We start from the raw sequence: 19,678 nt of genomic DNA, 5'->3' as shown, positions 1-19,678 counted from the left end.
TGGCCCCGCCCCTCAGCCCCCTGGGGGGTCAGCCCAACCATTTGTACAATTTTGAATTTCCACCACCTAGGGATGCTTCCAGGCAAATATGGTTGATATCCATCTCTTAGTTCCAGAGAAGAAGTCGCTTAAAGCAATATAGCCAAATTGCCCCGCCCCTCAGCCCCCTGGGGGGTCAGCCCCACCATTTGTACAATTTTGATTCCCCACCACCTAAGGATGCTTCCAGTCAAATTTTGTAAAATTCCAATCAGTGGTTAAGAAGAAGAAGTCGTTTAAAGAAATTGTTGACGGACGGACGACGGACGCCACGGTATGGCATAAGCTCACCTTGGTCCTTTGGACCAGGTGAGCTAAAAAAGCAACAGGTTATGTGACTGGTACTGTGTATCTGTGTCAGGTCATGTGACTGGTACTGTGCATCTGTGTCAGGTCATGTGACTACTACTGTGTATCTGTGTCAGGTCATGTGACTGGTACTGTGCATCTGTGTCAGGTCATGTAACTCCTACTGTGTATCTGTGTCAGGTCATGTGACTGGTACTGTGTATCTGGGTCAGGTCATGTGAATGGTACTGTGTATCTGTGTCAGGTCATGTGACTGGTGCTGTGTATCTGTGTCAGGTCATGTGACTGTTACTGTGTATCTGTTAGGCAGGTCATGTGACTGGTACTGTGTATCTGTGTCAGGTCATGTGAATGGTACTGTGTATCTGTGTCAGGTCATGTGACTCGTACTGTGCATCTGTTAGTCAGGTCAAGTGACTGGTACTGTGTATCTGTGTCAGGTCATGTGACTGGTACTGTGTATCTGTGTCAGGTCATGTAACTCGTACTGTGCATCTGTTAGTCAGGTCATGTGACTTGTACTGTGTATCTGTGTCAGGTCATGTGACTGGTACTGTGTATCTGTGTCAGGTCATGTAACTCGTACTGTGTATTTGTGTCAGGTCATGTAACTGGTACTGTGTATATGTAAGTCTACCATCTCAATATTACTGTTACCACTGTTCTAATCTACCATCTCACTATTACTGTTACCACTGGTCTAATCTACCATCTCACTATTACTGTTACCACTGGTCTAATCTACCATCTCACTATTACTGTTACCACTGGTTTAATCTACCATCTCACTTTTACTGTTACCACTCGTCTAATCTACCATCTCACTATTACTGTTACCACTCGTCTAATCTACCATCTCACTATTACTGTTACCACTCGTCTAATCTACCATCTCACTATTACTGTAACCACTGGTCTAATCTACCATCTCACTATTACTGTTACCACTGGGCTAATCTACCATCTCACTATTACTGTAACCAGTCGTCTAATCTACCATCTCACTATTACTGTTACCACTAGTCTAATCTACCATCTCACTATTACTGTAACCAGTCGTCTAATCTACCATCTCACTATTACTGTTACCACTGGTCTAATCTACCATCTCACTATTACTGTTACCACTCGTCTCCAAGCATATATTTCAATATATTTTTTTCCCTTTAGATAGACTGCATGGTTCTGAATACTTGCAGCATAAAAAAATTCTCATCTTTTCACAAAAGTGTTTTTTTCCCCATGAAAACATTTCCAGTGTTCCTATTGTCACAAGCTATTTAAAATTATTTTTTATTAAGATGTGATTTTATAAAATCAAATTTAGTGAAGAACTTGAACAATTAAAGTCATTAGTCAGCTTGTAAACTCAACATCACTGAAAAGCTTGTAAAATCAAAGTCAATGATAAGTTTGTACTTTTGTGTACACCACTAAGTCTGCTGGATATCTACCTTCCGAGGAACAATCATAGATATTGGTTCTATGATGTCTTTAGCAGCCAGAAGCTTGTAAAACCTCATTACTTCACATTTACTGGTATCACAACCTCGCTTTGGCATCACACCTGGAAAAGGTAGAATTCAAATTAAATTCAGAGAAATTATAAACAACCCTCTAGCTACATTACTGGTAGAGTGTTAGAGTAGGGAGCTACACAATGCTGTCATGGAAATATCATGAACAGTTTGTGACATAAAGGGTCGATGGTAAATGAAGTTTGTGAGAGACAGGGGTCAATGTTGACCTTTAACCCCTTCAATGACCTTTAACAGGATAAGTAGGTATGTATTGGTGAACACATGAACACACTAATTGATAAATGAGACATAACATTACTCCTTACTCCATAAACAGAAGTAGAATGATGTAGGGATGCTATACTTGTACTTACCAAAACCTCTTTGTGGAAATGGGGACTGAAACTGGTTCAGGTAGTGAATCCCCTCCGAGTCATCAGTGATTTCAAAATAGCGAATGTTTCCATCACCCTGCAAGGAATAATACCCCATAGAACACATATTAAAGGAGAGTGTATACATCAAAGTATAATTTCACAGATATTTGCTATTGTTATCATGATCTATGAAATTCTCTTCTATATTATCCAATAATTCAAACAACATGAATACAAAAACTGTATTTCCCAGCGACATAGGCACTGACCGATGTTTATTTACAATCACCACGATTAATTTCCACAATAACACAATAATGTACATCTCGCACACAAACATATAGCTCCTAACCTATTTATCTCAATATAATAAACACTATTACACAAAAATGTACATCTCACACACAAACATATAGCTCCTAACCTATTTATCTCAATGTAATAAACACTATTACACAATAATGTACATCTCACACACAAACATATAGCTCCTAACCTATTTATCTCAATATAATAAACACAATTACACAATAATGTACATCTCACACACAAACATATAGCTCCTAACCTATTTATCTCAATGTAATAAACACTATTACACAATAATGTACATCTCACACACAAACATATAGCTCCTAACCTATTTATCTCAATATAATAAACACTATTTAAAAATATAATTTTTTAAATACACGTGCACTTCCTGTAACCTGTTTCGCCTGAATAACACGTAAAGGTGACAACCCAGCCCATTTCCACATGCAAATACCACCAATAGCGCCACCTACTGGGGTATCTCATACCAAAGAGAAAATAATTGCATCCTTATTCCTACCTTCAACCGATTGAAATTATATTTATGTTGACTATAGACAACCATCACAGAAGAAGGGAGATAACTCAATGAAAATAAAAATTATATAGTGTCATCCAAGAAGAAATATCTACAGATCTCATTGCGGGAACATTCAGGGAAGGCATTCAAATTAAAGAGATTCGGAAGATCTTTCCTGGTTGAAAATAACATCCATTTTAATGATATTCATACATGTATAACCAATATACTACAAGATGATCATGAATGATTGGTTTGTGAGTCAATTTGATATACAGCATAGGTAACCAATGGTGTGCGAGTCAATTTATATACAGTTTAAGGAACCAATGGTGTGTGGATTAATTTGATATACAGTATAGGCAACCAATGGTGTGCGAGTTAAATTAATATACAGTTTAGGGAACCAACGGTGTGTGAGTTAGTTTGATATACAGTATAGGTAACAAATGGTGTGTGAGTTAGTTTGATATACAGTTTAGGGAACCAATGGTGTGGGAGTTAAATTAATATACAGTTTAGGGAACCAATGGTGTGTGAGTTAGTTTGATATATAGTTTAGGTAACCAATGGTGTGTGAGTTAGTTTGATATATAGTTTAGGTAACCAATGGTGTGTGAGTTAGTTTTAATATACAGTATAGGTAACCAACGGTGTGTGAGTTAATTTTAATATACAGTATAGGTAACCAAAGGTGTGTGAGTTAATTTTAATATACAGTTTAGGTAACCAATGGAGGGTGATTGACTGACCTTGCCAGCGGTATAGACAACCTTGGAGTCATAGTCGTAGAAAGGCAGGACCACACCACTAGAACTGTCCATCTCGATCATGTTGATTGGCTTTCGAAGATTTTTCTGTAATATTTATAAAGTAAAGAGATGTTCAAATAATCCCTCCAATTTCATAATATGTACAGTAAAACAATGGCCTACTACAAGTATCACTATAAAGAACACCCACTTAATTCATCATTTGTCCAAGGGATTCAGAAATGCTCCAATGATACTTACGACATCCCATAATGCCAGCTGGCGTGTGGACATTCTGTCGAAGCCTGTTGTGATGAGCTTGTTCTGGCTGCTGACAAACGCCACTTTAGACGCCTTGTTGCCCACATGTCCCTGTGTCTCCTGGTCAACATACGCAACAATGTACAACAATCAGAAGTTGACAGGGATACAGCTACAGCAGGGCAATAGCCTAGCCTCACAATCATACTGACCACATGTATATTATGCAAGTCTACGTTCCATTTGTATCCAAATGTAAAAGGACATTTATCAATAAATCTCCCTCGCCAACAATAATGATAATAATTTTGCAACATTTAGATAGCGCCTTATATAATTTGTAAAATTACTCTAAAGCGCTTTACAACTTATGGATAATAGTATTAATTATAATTTTACTATATAAAAAGGCTTACAATCACCATTATACATTAAGCAAGAAGATAATCATCTCAATGATAAATATTATTAAATTATGTGAAGCTGAATCAAGTCATTTTGGTACATGTATAACAACTATTGTACATATGCTTACAGCGTAGCCGAATTAACACCATTGGGGGCTCTCACTCACTAGTAATTTCCAATTCCTCGTTTCGTTCCATTTGGGTTTTAATTCCTGGGGAATTTTCCCCCCAATACTTTTCTGTAATATTATTTACTTATCTGTTGATTATTTAACTGCTTTTGCTTTAATTTTTCTGTCTATTCTTGATTCTACTAGGCTCTTGAATCGCTCAGGAGTTTCGTCTTGCCAGCTCTTAAATCGCTTAAGTCTGGTGGTCAGTTTGCCTCTCTTGAATCGCTCAAGGCAAAGCTCTCTGCTTTTAAATCGCTTAAAAGCTTTCTTTACTACTTATATATATGAGTATCTTATATGCAGCTCTTGAATCGCTTAAGGGTTTGCTCTAGATATCTACATGTATACTGTCTTGAATCGCTCAAGAACTTTCACTAGATATTTACATTCGGCCTGTCTTGAATCGCTCAAGAGTTAGTTGTCTGGCCTACTTAAAATATATTGCTGAGAATATATTTTTTGTTTTTCCTTGTGGCCTCTTTCTTTGCTTAGGAGGCTACCTCATCAGTACATGTTTGTTTTTGTAGTATTGTATATAGTTAGCTTATTGTGTTGAGTCAGTAGCCCCTGATACGCCAAAGTATAAGTTTGTATTTGCTTTTATCTTGCTATCTGCCTCATTTAAATATCTTGAATTGTAATAAACAGGTAAACTGTTGTTTCATCGTTTTTGTTGTGTATAAATTACACCTTTGTGTCCATACACTTCACTGGTCATTTGTCTGGTGCAGGTGACAGAGTACATACCGTACTAGGCATTGAAATGTCACATAGAAACACTTATTGGTTGTGTAACAAGAAGCTTTTCATAATGTATTTATAAGTAGTTTATAAAGATATTTAAATATGCATATGTTGTGCAGGATGAATCCCCTGCCCATGTTTATCTGAGAGATGCCCTTTATTTCTGGGATAAGGCCATTTCTACTGTACACTGCTACCTTGTTTTACTACAGAAATCCAGTCAGTAACTTACCATGGCTACAGAACTGATTCTGGGATCAATGATACGAAGGTTACGATCTTTACAAGTGGAGGCGAACAGACTGCCCTCTCGGTTCCAGGACATGGAGAAAACTGTATCCTTGTGACAGTCTATTATGTTGATAGGTTCTGCTTGCTCAATGTTCCATAAAATACACTGCAAAACACAGATTTACCTCAGTTAAAACATACAGCCAGTATATTTGTGAAGAGATTACACACGTGTCAACTTCGTTACCCTGTATCAGCATAAACGTCCTTCAATATCTTACATGAAAGTCAGAGAAAAGGAGACTTTTAGTTTTCTGTTGGCACAATATTTAGTGTGCTTCATATTTATTGATGGTGAACATTTCAATATAAACCAGATTTAACTCATAATGTGGGCTTCATGATACCTCGCTCCCCGCGTAGTCTGTTCCTATATAAAAAGTGTTGGGTATTTGATATCAAATTCAAATAGTTGGATGTTGACCTCATGAACTTAGTTTCATTACACAACACTGTAACCTTCTGATCTTCACATCAAATCTGATGTCAACACATAAAATGGTAGTCAAGATATCTTCCATGATCCTACACCTACCATGCCGTATTTCAAACTTGAGGCCATACTAAGGATGAATTAAAACGCACATATTCCTTAGTTATAAAGTACACTCACACCAAATCTGAAGTTAATACATGAAATGGTAGTTAAGATATGCTTTAGAAACCTGTACTATACTGCGAGTACTTCAGGTCAAGGCCAAAGGTCAAATAGCGGCCACAATGACCTCACATTTTAGGATGCCACACACCGCCTTCCCATGATGTACTTATATACAAAGTATGATGCCCATTCAAGAAAAAGTTGCTGAGCTATGCTCTGAAAATCTAAAGAATTAAGGTCAAGGTAGAAGGTCAAATAGTGGTGACCTCATTTAGGATGTGACACACAGCCTTCCCATGAGGTACCTATATACAAAATGTATGCCAATTTGAGATACAGGGGCTGAGATATGTTCCAGAAACCATTATATTAGAACTTAAGGTCAAGGTCAAAGGTCAAATTGAGGTCATAGTGACCTCATTTTAGGATGTGACAAAGCCTGGGTGTAAAAAAGGAAAATATTATGAAGCATTCATACTTCCTCACTGAGGAAAGTATGTAGACAATATGGTATGATTGTTATTTAGACAATTAAGAAAATAAACATAAGTATAGAACGTTTGGTAAACTTGAGAAAAATAGCTAAATTTATGGTCTTTTTTTGACAAAATACAGTATCAACAAGGTTACCGCGAGCGGTATATAATACGCCCGCCACACATTGAATGAGCAGTTGTTTGTATGATTGAAATATATGAAGTATTTGTTAGTAATTGATATTAAAAGAGAAATCATTCAACATAACTGCTAGATCAATGAGTGCAATACAACATCATGGAACGCATGCATCGCATTAGTGAAACCAAGGGGAATAACTCAACAAATTATGGTCGGATAATGGCGGTTATCGAACTTGTCCGAGGTTTCATGGTAATTAACCTTGTTGTTAAGTTTGAAGTTAATCCGTTAATAATTACTCGAGATATAGAGCGTACATCGTTTGCATGACGGCCCGACCGCTCACGTAATAACATAATACGTCCCTGTCTTCGACGGCCGTATAAAAATGAACAAAGGGCTACAATAACAGTGTATATAGGCTCACGTGATAACATAATTCGTCCCTGTCTTCGACGGCCGTATAAAAATGAACAAAGGGCTACAATAACAGTGTATATATGGTAATTAACCTTGTTGTGAAGTTTGAAGTAAATCTGTTAATAATTACTCGAGATATCGAGCGTACATCGTTTGCATGCCGGCCCGACCGCTCACGTGATAACATAATACGTCCCTGTCTTCGACGGGCGTATAAAAATGAACAAAGGGCTACAATAACAGTGTATATAGTGGGGCACATCACCACACTCTGTCCCCGTAACAGGGACTTAACAGTGTATATAGTGGGGCACATCACCACACTCTGTCCCCGTAACAGGGACTTAACAGTGTATATAGTGGGGCACATCACCACACTCTGTCCCCGTAACAGGGACTTAACAGTGTATATAGTGGGGCACATCACCACACTCTGTCCCCGTAACAGGGACTTAACAGTGTATATAGTGGGGCACATCACCACACTCTGTCCCCGTAACAGGGACTTAACAGTGTATATAGTGGGGCACATCACCACACTCTGTCCCCGTAACAGGGACTTAACAGTGTATATAGTGGGGCACATCACCACACTCTGTCCCCGTAACAGGGACTTAACAGTGTATATAGTGGGGCACATCACCACACTCTGTCCCCGTAACAGGGACTTAACAGTGTATATAGTGGGGCACATCACCACACTCTGTCCCCGTAACAGGGACTTAACAGTGTATATAGTGGGGCACATCACCACACTCTGTCCCCGTAACAGGGACTTAACAGTGTATATAGTGGGGCACATCACCACACTCTGTCCCCGTAACAGGGACTTAACAGTGTATATAGTGGGGCACATCACCACACTCTGTCCCCGTAACAGGGACTTAACAGTGTATATAGTGGGGCACATCACCACACTCTGTCCCCGTAACAGGGACTTAACAGTGTATATAGTGGGGCACATCACCACACTCTGTCCCCGTAACAGGGACTTAACAGTGTATATAGTGGGGCACATCACCACACTCTGTCCCCGTAACAGGGACTTAACAGTGTATATAGTGGGGCACATCACCACACTCTGTCCCCGTAACAGGGACTTAACAGTGTATATAGTGGGGCACATCACCACACTCTGTCCCCGTAACAGGGACTTAACAGTGTATATAGTGGGGCACATCACCACACTCTGTCCCCGTAACAGGGACTTAACAGTGTATATAGTGGGGCACATCACCACACTCTGTCCCCGTAACAGGGACTTAACAGTGTATATAGTGGGGCACATCACCACACTCTGTCCCCGTAACAGGGACTTAACAGTGTATATAGTGGGGCACATCACCACACTCTGTCCCCGTAACAGGGACTTAACAGTGTATATAGTGGGGCACATCACCACACTCTGTCCCCGTAACAGGGACTTAACAGTGTATATAGTGGGGCACATCACCACACTCTGTCCCCGTAACAGGGACTTAACAGTGTATATAGTGGGGCACATCACCACACTCTGTCCCCGTAACAGGGACTTAACAGTGTATATAGTGGGGCACATCACCACACTCTGTCCCCGTAACAGGGACTTAACAGTGTATATAGTGGGGCACATCACCACACTCTGTCCCCGTAACAGGGACTTAACAGTGTATATAGTGGGGCACATCACCACACTCTGTCCCCGTAACAGGGACTTAACAGTGTATATAGTGGGGCACATCACCACACTCTGTCCCCGTAACAGGGACTTAACAGTGTATATAGTGGGGCACATCACCACACTCTGTCCCCGTAACAGGGACTTAACAGTGTATATAGTGGGGCACATCACCACACTCTGTCCCCGTAACAGGGACTTAACAGTGTATATAGTGGGGCACATCACCACACTCTGTCCCCGTAACAGGGACTTAACAGTGTATATAGTGGGGCACATCACCACACTCTGTCCCCGTAACAGGGACTTAACAGTGTATATAGTGGGGCACATCACCACACTCTGTCCCCGTAACAGGGACTTAACAGTGTATATAGTGGGGCACATCACCACACTCTGTCCCCGTAACAGGGACTTAACAGTGTATATAGTGGGGCACATCACCACACTCTGTCCCCGTAACAGGGACTTAACAGTGTATATAGTGGGGCACATCACCACACTCTGTCCCCGTAACAGGGACTTAACAGTGTATATAGTGGGGCACATCACCACACTCTGTCCCCGTAACAGGGACTTAACAGTGTATATAGTGGGGCACATCACCACACTCTGTCCCCGTAACAGGGACTTAACAGTGTATATAGTGGGGCACATCACCACACTCTGTCCCCGTAACAGGGACTTAACAGTGTATATAGTGGGGCACATCACCACACTCTGTCCCCGTAACAGGGACTTAACAGTGTATATAGTGGGGCACATCACCACACTCTGTCCCCGTAACAGGGACTTAACAGTGTATATAGTGGGGCACATCACCACACTCTGTCCCCGTAACAGGGACTTAACAGTGTATATAGTGGGGCACATCACCACACTCTGTCCCCGTAACAGGGACTTAACAGTGTATATAGTGGGGCACATCACCACACTCTGTCCCCGTAACAGGGACTTAACAGTGTATATAGTGGGGCACATCACCACACTCTGTCCCCGTAACAGGGACTTAACAGTGTATATAGTGGGGCACATCACCACACTCTGTCCCCGTAACAGGGACTTAACAGTGTATATAGTGGGGCACATCACCACACTCTGTCCCCGTAACAGGGACTTAACAGTGTATATAGTGGGGCACATCACCACACTCTGTCCCCGTAACAGGGACTTAACAGTGTATATAGTGGGGCACATCACCACACTCTGTCCCCGTAACAGGGACTTAACAGTGTATATAGTGGGGCACATCACCACACTCTGTCCCCGTAACAGGGACTTAACAGTGTATATAGTGGGGCACATCACCACACTCTGTCCCCGTAACAGGGACTTAACAGTGTATATAGTGGGGCACATCACCACACTCTGTCCCCGTAACAGGGACTTAACAGTGTATATAGTGGGGCACATCACCACACTCTGTCCCCGTAACAGGGACTTAACAGTGTATATAGTGGGGCACATCACCACACTCTGTCCCCGTAACAGGGACTTAACAGTGTATATAGTGGGGCACATCACCACACTCTGTCCCCGTAACAGGGACTTAACAGTGTATATAGTGGGGCACATCACCACACTCTGTCCCCGTAACAGGGACTTAACAGTGTATATAGTGGGGCACATCACCACACTCTGTCCCCGTAACAGGGACTTAACAGTGTATATAGTGGGGCACATCACCACACTCTGTCCCCGTAACAGGGACTTAACAGTGTATATAGTGGGGCACATCACCACACTCTGTCCCCGTAACAGGGACTTAACAGTGTATATAGTGGGGCACATCACCACACTCTGTCCCCGTAACAGGGACTTAACAGTGTATATAGTGGGGCACATCACCACACTCTGTCCCCGTAACAGGGACTTAACAGTGTATATAGTGGGGCACATCACCACACTCTGTCCCCGTAACAGGGACTTAACAGTGTATATAGTGGGGCACATCACCACACTCTGTCCCCGTAACAGGGACTTAACAGTGTATATAGTGGGGCACATCACCACACTCTGTCCCCGTAACAGGGACTTAACAGTGTATATAGTGGGGCACATCACCACACTCTGTCCCCGTAACAGGGACTTAACAGTGTATATAGTGGGGCACATCACCACACTCTGTCCCCGTAACAGGGACTTAACAGTGTATATAGTGGGGCACATCACCACACTCTGTCCCCGTAACAGGGACTTAACAGTGTATATAGTGGGGCACATCACCACACTCTGTCCCCGTAACAGGGACTTAACAGTGTATATAGTGGGGCACATCACCACACTCTGTCCCCGTAACAGGGACTTAACAGTGTATATAGTGGGGCACATCACCACACTCTGTCCCCGTAACAGGGACTTAACAGTGTATATAGTGGGGCACATCACCACACTCTGTCCCCGTAACAGGGACTACCATAACAAATAGTGGGTGACAGATGACATGATATGCCTTTGACAACAGACACACTTAAACACAAGGATAATAACACAAGAGGCCCAGTATTGCTCACCTGGATATTTGAGCAATCATGGGAAAATTTTCTCCATAAAAGTAATTTTGCAAATATTTCAATATGTTGAGGCTCCTTGGCTTAAGAATTTTCTAAACTAAATGAAACTTTATACATACTCTATCCCAGCATGTTACCAGTCAAGTATTATCACCATTGGTTATCAGAAGAAGTAATTTTTTTTATTTTTCTAAATATTTGATTTCTGTAACCTTGAAACTTTTTAGCAATCTGTCCAAGGTACATACTGGCCAAATAGTATTGATCTATACCTCTCGGTTATTCAGAAAAAGTCTACAGCTAAATTCATAATTTGACCCCTGTGACCTTGAAAGTAGATCAACGTCACTTATTTGAAGAAACTTAATAGCACTTCATGCCAGGTACCCATCATAACCCTGGGCCTCCTGCTTATTCAGAAGAAGTTTTTCAAATGTTTTTACACATTTGACCCCTGTGACCTTGGGAATAAGTCAAGGTATTTTATTTGAGGAACATTTATAGCACTCTGTTCAAGGTACATACTGGACAAATATCATAGCCTATGTCTTCCAGTTCTTAAGAAGAAGTTGTTTAAATAAAAAGTTGACGGACCACGGACGATGGACAATGCACCATACCATAAGCTCCACTGGCAGTTTGAGCCAGGTGAGCTTAAAAACATGAGGAAGGGTAAATGAACTATTTTTTACTTTGAAGTCCATTCCTGCACTGAGGAGAACATTTTCTGCAGTTGGGTGCCAATCAATGTAGGTTGCCCGGCGACTGTGTCCATGGAGATCCACTACCCACTCAGTTAGGTTTCCTTTGAGGCCGTTTTCTGGTAATTGCCACACCTTCACCTAGTAACAGAATCAATCATATTACCCTAGTAACAGGTTCATTATATTGTCAACTATAAATAGATAAAACATCATTGTCATCATAAAACAGATTCAATATCATACCACTTACATAGCTTTTATTTGTAACAACTGATCACAGAAGGTGGAAACTGAGTTGGGAATTTTGACAATTTTGAGAAGCCCATGGGCCTTATATAGCACATGTAAACCAAACATGTCTATTTAACTATGGATTCCCAAACAAACACATATATATCGCTGGTAACTATAGATTCCCTGACTAACACAGATATATAGCTGGTAGCTATGGATTCCCCGACAAACATAGATATATAGCTGGTAACTATGGATTCTCTGACAAACATAGATATATAGCTAGTAACTATGGATTCCCTGACAAACATAGATTTATAGCTAGTAACTATGGATTCCCTGACAAACATAGATATATATATAGCTAGTAACTATGGAATCCCTGACAAACATAGATTTATAGCTAGTAACTATGGATTCCCTGACAAACACAGATTTATAGCTAGTAACTATGGATTCCCTGACAAACACAGATTTATAGCTAGTAACTATGGATTCCCTGACAAACACAGATTTATAGCTAGTAACTATGGATTCCCTGACAAACATAGATATATATATAGCTAGTAACTATGGATTCCCTTACAAACATAGATTTATAGCTAGTAACTATGGATTCCCTGACAAACATATATATATAGCTGGTAACTATGGATTCCCTGACAAACATAGATATATATATAGCTAGTAACTATGGATTCCCTGACAAACATAGATTTATAGCTAGTAACTATGGATTCCCTGACAAACATATATATATAGCTGGTAGCTATGGATTCCCTGACAAACATAGATATATAGCTGGTAACTATGGATTCTCTGACAAACATAGATATATATATAGCTAGTAACTATGGATTCCCTGACAAACATAGATATATAGCTAGAAACTATGGATTTCCTGACAAACAAAGATATATAGCTGGTAGCTATGGATTCCCTGACAAACATAGATATATAGCTGGTAACTATGGATACCCTGACAAACATAGATATATAGCTGGTAACTATGAATTCCCTGACAAACATAGATATATAGCTGGTAGCTATGGATTCCCTGACAAACATAGATATATAGCTGGTAACTATGGATTCCCCAACAAACACAGATATATAGCTAGTAACTATGGATTCCCTGACAAACATAGATATATAGCGGGTAACTATGGATTCCCTGACAAACATAGATATATAACTGGTAACTATGGATTCCCTGACAAACATAGATATATAGCTGGTAACTATAGATTCCCTGACAAACAGATATATAGCTAGTAACTATGGATTCCCTGACACACATAGATATATAGCGGGTAACTATGGATTCCCTGACAAGCATATATATATAGCTAGTAACTATGAATTCCCGGACAAACAAAGATATATAGCTGGTAACTATGGTTCCCTGACAAACACAGATTTATAGCTGGTTACTATGGATTCCCTGACCAACATAGATATATAGCTGGTAGCTATGGATTCCCTGACAAACATAAATATATAGCTGGAAACTATGGATTCCCTGACAAACATATATATATAGCTAGAAACTATGAATTCCCTGACAAACAAACATATATAGCTGGTAACTATGGAGTCCCTGACAAACATAGACATATAGCTGGTAACTATGGATTCCCTGACAAACTAACTATGGATTCCCTGACAAACATAGACATATAGCTGGTAACTATGGATTCAGCTGGTAGCTATGGATTCCCTGACAAACATAAATATATAGCTGGTAACTATGGATACCCTGACAAACATAGATATATAGATTCCCTGACAAACATAGATATGTATATAGCTAGTAACTATGAATTCACTGACAAACATAGATATATAGCTGGTAACAATGGATTCCCTGACAAACATAGATCTATAACTGGTAACTATGGATTCCCTGACAAACTAACTATGGATTCCCTGACAAACAAAGATATATAGCTGGTAACTATGGGTTCCCTGACAAACATAGATATATAGAGGGTAACTATAGATTCCCTGACAAACATAGATATATAACCGGTAACTATGGATTCCCTGACAAGCATAGATATATAGCTGGTAACTACGGAATCCCTGACAAACATAGAGATATAGCTGGTAACTATGGATTCCCTCACAAACAGATATATAGCTGGTAACTATGGATTCCCTGACAAACATATATATATAGCTAGTAACTATGAATTCCCTGACAAACATAGATATATAGCTGGTAACTATGGATTCCCTGACAATCATAGATATATAGCTGGTAACTGTCACACAAAGCTTCTGTCTTCTGAGACTTACATGGAATAACACGTCCATAGCATTATTATCCATATCACCTCCAACCAAATCAAGCTTGAATTAATCTTACTAAAATAAGCGAAATAATACCAAACATGGTATTTATGTATATATTGTTTATAAACAAGGGGGAATGGATGCCCCTGGGGTACTGAAATTCACAGTTTTTATTAAGCACCAATGAACCTTTTTAACAAGAAGAGACTATTAGAAGTATTAGTACTGTTTCACTTTGTAGAAGTGACAGTTATAATTACTGTGTTATCATCGGAGCAGGAAGCAATCATGTAGTCGCTGAAGGGACTCCATTTGATATCTAACACCTTGCCAGCATGCCCAGAGATTCGAGGGGCATTGACGTCCACTCTTCCCGTCTGTAAATTAAAATTAAATATTCCAGTACTGTTATTATAAAAAGTACTATTATATAGGTCATATGAGATCACTTGTAAATATTTAAAGTCTTAATTTTTAAGACTCTAGCAGTAAGTTGCCATGAGTGATACCTTCTCTTGTTAAATCTGATAATAGCCTTCTCCTGAAATTGTATTAATGTATGTTAAAAGTATCATGTTTGGTTTTAACCTTTTCCATAATGTACTTGTTTGAGTAAGGATTAGGATCTTTCTTCCTGAAACCTTTAACATCAATCTGTCAGATTACATACTGGCAATATAGCAATATCACATTTAGTACCATATAACAGGGCCAATAAGGCCTGTCAATCACTGTAGACCCCACCACTGACCTGGTCAATCACTGTAGACCTCACCACTCAACCACAACCTACCTGATGTAGAGGACACAACCTACCTGATGTAGAGGACACAACCTACCTGATGTAGAGGACACAACCTACCTGATGTAGAGGACACAACCTACCTGATGTAGAGGACACAACCTACCTGATGTAGAGGACACAACCTACCTGATGTAGAGGAATACACAAAAACGACCCTCCTCCTGATGATTCAACAACAACGGCAATGAATTTGGGGTTGACGGCACAGAAGTTACTGTCGTGGGCATTACGTGTGATTTTGATGTTTTCATAGCACTGCTCTTTACGATGGGCTCGCCCGAAAACATGGCGGAACTTGGAGCTCCGGACTTGGAAAGGCATCTGTCAAAAATGAATTTGGTTATTACCTTTAATGGGTCTGGTACTAGTTGACCATTAAAATCGGTTTCTCTTTTAAATGTCATTTGACTGAAAGCTCTCTTACATGATGTTGTATGTGATTTGTGCTTTAGTTATCTCCCCTAAAATTGTCCACTTTAACACATTTTCCAATAAATCAGTTTTAACCAGAGTTGTTTATGTAATAATTCATGTTTGCTTTCTGAGGTGACATTAATTTCTGTTGATTTATTCACTGAAATACTTTCAGTTGGTGTTCATGCACGTGTGTTTGTGCTAATCAATTAATGTTCACACATTAGTTTTACTTGATTTATAAAGCAAAGATGTGTTTCATTTTATGGAAGTTTCTGTTGTGTAGTCTTGGACATCTTTTCCCTCAAGCCACCGACATTATCAAAATATTTAACACAAAAATATATAACTTATACAATGGAAGAACACTTTCAATCCAGATGCTGACATGTCAGAAAAAAACATTTTTCAAAAAACAAATTTTCTGGACACATTTGTTAATTTATGCTGCAGTTGTAGAGAATGGTGTCAAACCGTTGTAGAATCCAATTATATCATTACTGGGTAAAACACAAACAAAAACACTGCATGCAGGCCAGTCATGCAAAATAATCAATAAGGCCAACCTAATGGTTTCTATGTTTTACATCATCATTGGAATAAGTTCATATAATTTATTTCAGAAATTCATGAAAAAACTTAATTACTGGGTCAAATGATGTATTTTCCAAAATTTTACAACTGGTTCTTAATAAGGTTTTTGTAGATTTTTTTAAGAATCTTGGCACGGTGCATTCCTCCTACCAAGTAAAATGACATTAACCCTTTACCACAGGAAAGTGCTGATGAAAAATTCCTTCACAAAAAAAAGATGTATCAATTACATACACTAGAACACTGACAGGTCATCAAGGGCCCTCACATCTATCTCACCGTAACGTCAGGCTCTAGTTTTACCAATGGTCACCTTGACATAAACAACTTGTTAAACCCCTAAAAAACACACTTATCTCAGTGTATCAACATGTCAAATTTCAAAAAGATTGTCTTTTGGATTCCGAGATAAGGACTGCAACCCACATCGTCTATTTTAAGTAATGGTGACCTTGACCTTAGAAACTTTTTAAACCCCTAGTGCAAAACTACATATCATAGTGCATTCCTATGTTGAATTTCAGAAATTTTGGTCTTTTCGATTTCAAAGCTATTATCTGGAAATTAAAGTGAGGGCAAGACAGTCAGCTGACAACTATTGAACCATGGATGAAGGGTGATTTGAACAGCTCATCATCTGATGGTGATGGACTAAACAAATCTAAAATTAACATGACTGATACTCTTAGCTAATGAAAATTCTTTACATTTAAAGATGTATTAGTATTAGATGTTAATTGATGAAGATTGGATAAGGTCCAAAATTCAAGTTGAGGTAAATCATACCAAATTTATATCCATTTATGATTATAAAATCACTTAAACTTATTTCCAGATCAGATACAGAAGAAATTATATATGTTGTCAAAATAAATTGAACGACTAGAAATTATTGGACTAAATAATCTGATCAGGCACTACTACATATAACGGACTCAGGTACAGTGTGAAGACTTATATAGCGGACTACATTCAGGTACAGTGTGAAGACTTATATAACGGACTACACTCAGGTACAGTGTGAAGACTTATATAACGGACTACACTCAGGTACAGTGTGAAGACTTATATAACGGACTACACTCAGGTACAGTGTGAAGACTTATATAACGGACTACACTCAGGTACAGTGTGAAGACTTATATAACGGACTACACTCAGGTACAGTGTGAAGACTTATATAACGGACTACACTCAGGTACAGTGTGAAGACTTATATAACGGACTACACTCAGGTACAGTGTGAAGACTTATATAACGGACTACACTCAGGTACAGTGTGAAGACTTATATAACGGACTACACTCAGGTACAGTGTGAAGACTTATATAACGGACTACACTCAGGTACAGTGTGAAGACTTATATAACGGACTACACTCAGGTACAGTGTGAAGACTTATATAACGGACTACACTCAGGTACAGTGTGAAGACTTATATAACGGACTACACTCAGGTACAGTGTGAAGACTTATATAACGGACTACACTCAGGTACAGTGTGAAGACTTATATAACGGACTACACTCAGGTACAGTGTGAAGACTTATATAACGGACTACACTCAGGTACAGTGTGAAGACTTATATAACGGACTACACTCAGGTACAGTGTGAAGACTTATATAAAGGACTACACTCAGGTACAGTGTGATGACTTATATAACGGACTACACTCAGGTACAGTGTGAAGACTTTTTGGTAGCAGATATTACAGTACATACATTGTTTCAAAAACTGAAGGATTACTAGTCTTACTGAAATTTAAAGTTTGAATTAACTTAACGATCAAAATATTCCATAGTATAAACTTCAACTTATTCTATAGTTAACTTTGAAATTAAGCCTAAAGGTCTACAAGAGTTATCACTGAGATGTTGTACACAATGGGCAGAGGATACAACACTATACTGAGTGTCGCAGTCTGGTGGGTGGAAAAATAGTTACAAGACCTGTTTTCTGTGTCGATACTGCTACAAAGCTAGGTCAGTGAAGTCAGCCATTCAACAGCTGTTCTGTGTATTGACACCAAACCAATGTGAAAATGAACCTACAGAGCCAGGAAATGTCACCAATACTTTCATTCATTTAAGGATGCATGTACATGTAATTTGTACGCTCAAACATGAAGAGGAGACAATATAGAGAAAACTGGTGTCTCATTATATTTACTGTGACATAGAGAAAACTGGTGTCTCATTATATTTACTGTGACGTAGAGAAAACTGGTGTCTCATTATATTTACTGTGACATAGAGAAAACTGGTGTCTCATTATATTTACTGTGACATTGAGAAATCTGGTGTCTCATTATATTTACTGTGACATTAAACCTATTTTTTCTGGTAAGATCATGAGCAAATCTGACATGACCAGTACTTAATAAAAGCATTTGAATATTCGTAAATCTTACATTTTAATCTGACACATTTACATGTAGTTACATGTGTGACCATCAAACCATTATTAATTTCTGTATCTACAAAAAATAACGCTCAATGTTTCTGGCTGTAGTGCAATCCAAACAGATGTAATGTTTTATGCAGTTGTTTTGTAGTGTATACAATTTTGAATTCCTACATGACTGTTGATGTTGAACACATTTTATAAACACCAGTCTTATCTACTCATGTAAGGCAATATCACAACTAAATACAGCAGGGGTCAGTCCCCCTCAGTCTGACAGACAAACATGTGAACACTTCAACACTACCTTTTGATTGGACCAGTGGTATTTTTGTAATTAAAAATAGTAGTTAACATATGATTTATCAGTGAATTCTGTTATCCACATATTACCATTCATTTCAACACTAATTCACATACAGCTAGGTCAAATTACTACAGGATAGTGATAGGCCCAAGGGAGGATAAGATAAGGTGTGTGTGTGTGTGTGTGTGTGTGTGTGTGTGTGTATGGGGGGGGGGCAGTAGTTTGTGATCAACTTCAATGTCCCTTAGCACCACACTTAACAGGACACTATCCTACACTGACTGATCACCGGTCCATCAGGACACTATCCTACACTGACTGATCACCGGTCCATCAGGACACTATCCTACACTGACTGATCACCGGTCCATCAGGACACTATCCTACACTGACTGATCAC

At 39.2% G+C, this 19,678-nt stretch overlaps 1 protein-coding gene across 7 annotated transcripts in view; it reads right to left on the bottom strand.

The window, feature by feature from the left end:
- The window catches only part of LOC110455611 (coronin-2B-like), a 118,575-nt gene that overhangs the window by 65,057 nt on the left and 33,840 nt on the right, over positions 1–19,678 (bottom strand). For all 7 annotated transcript variants that reach the window (XR_002463471.1, XR_002463470.1, XM_021505818.1 and 4 more), the window contains 8 exons: positions 15,685–15,879; positions 15,014–15,130; positions 12,210–12,359; positions 5,650–5,814; positions 4,094–4,213; positions 3,833–3,937; positions 2,243–2,339; positions 1,803–1,915 (listed from right to left, as the gene is read on the bottom strand). Coding sequence is in view for 5 of the 7 variants with exons in the window: in XM_021505818.1 (XP_021361493.1) it covers positions 1,803–1,915; positions 2,243–2,339; positions 3,833–3,937; positions 4,094–4,213; positions 5,650–5,814; positions 12,210–12,359; positions 15,014–15,130; positions 15,685–15,879 (1,062 nt within the window). In the remaining 2 variants the exon portion in view is untranslated. The remainder of the gene's footprint in view (positions 1–1,802; positions 1,916–2,242; positions 2,340–3,832; positions 3,938–4,093; positions 4,214–5,649; positions 5,815–12,209; positions 12,360–15,013; positions 15,131–15,684; positions 15,880–19,678) is intronic.

The sequence above is a fragment of the Mizuhopecten yessoensis genome, unplaced genomic scaffold (assembly GCF_002113885.1).
Source record: "Mizuhopecten yessoensis strain PY_sf001 unplaced genomic scaffold, ASM211388v2 scaffold8333, whole genome shotgun sequence".
NCBI lineage: Eukaryota > Metazoa > Mollusca > Bivalvia > Pectinida > Pectinidae > Mizuhopecten > Mizuhopecten yessoensis.
This window is presented reverse-complemented; position numbering and strand designations above follow the sequence as displayed.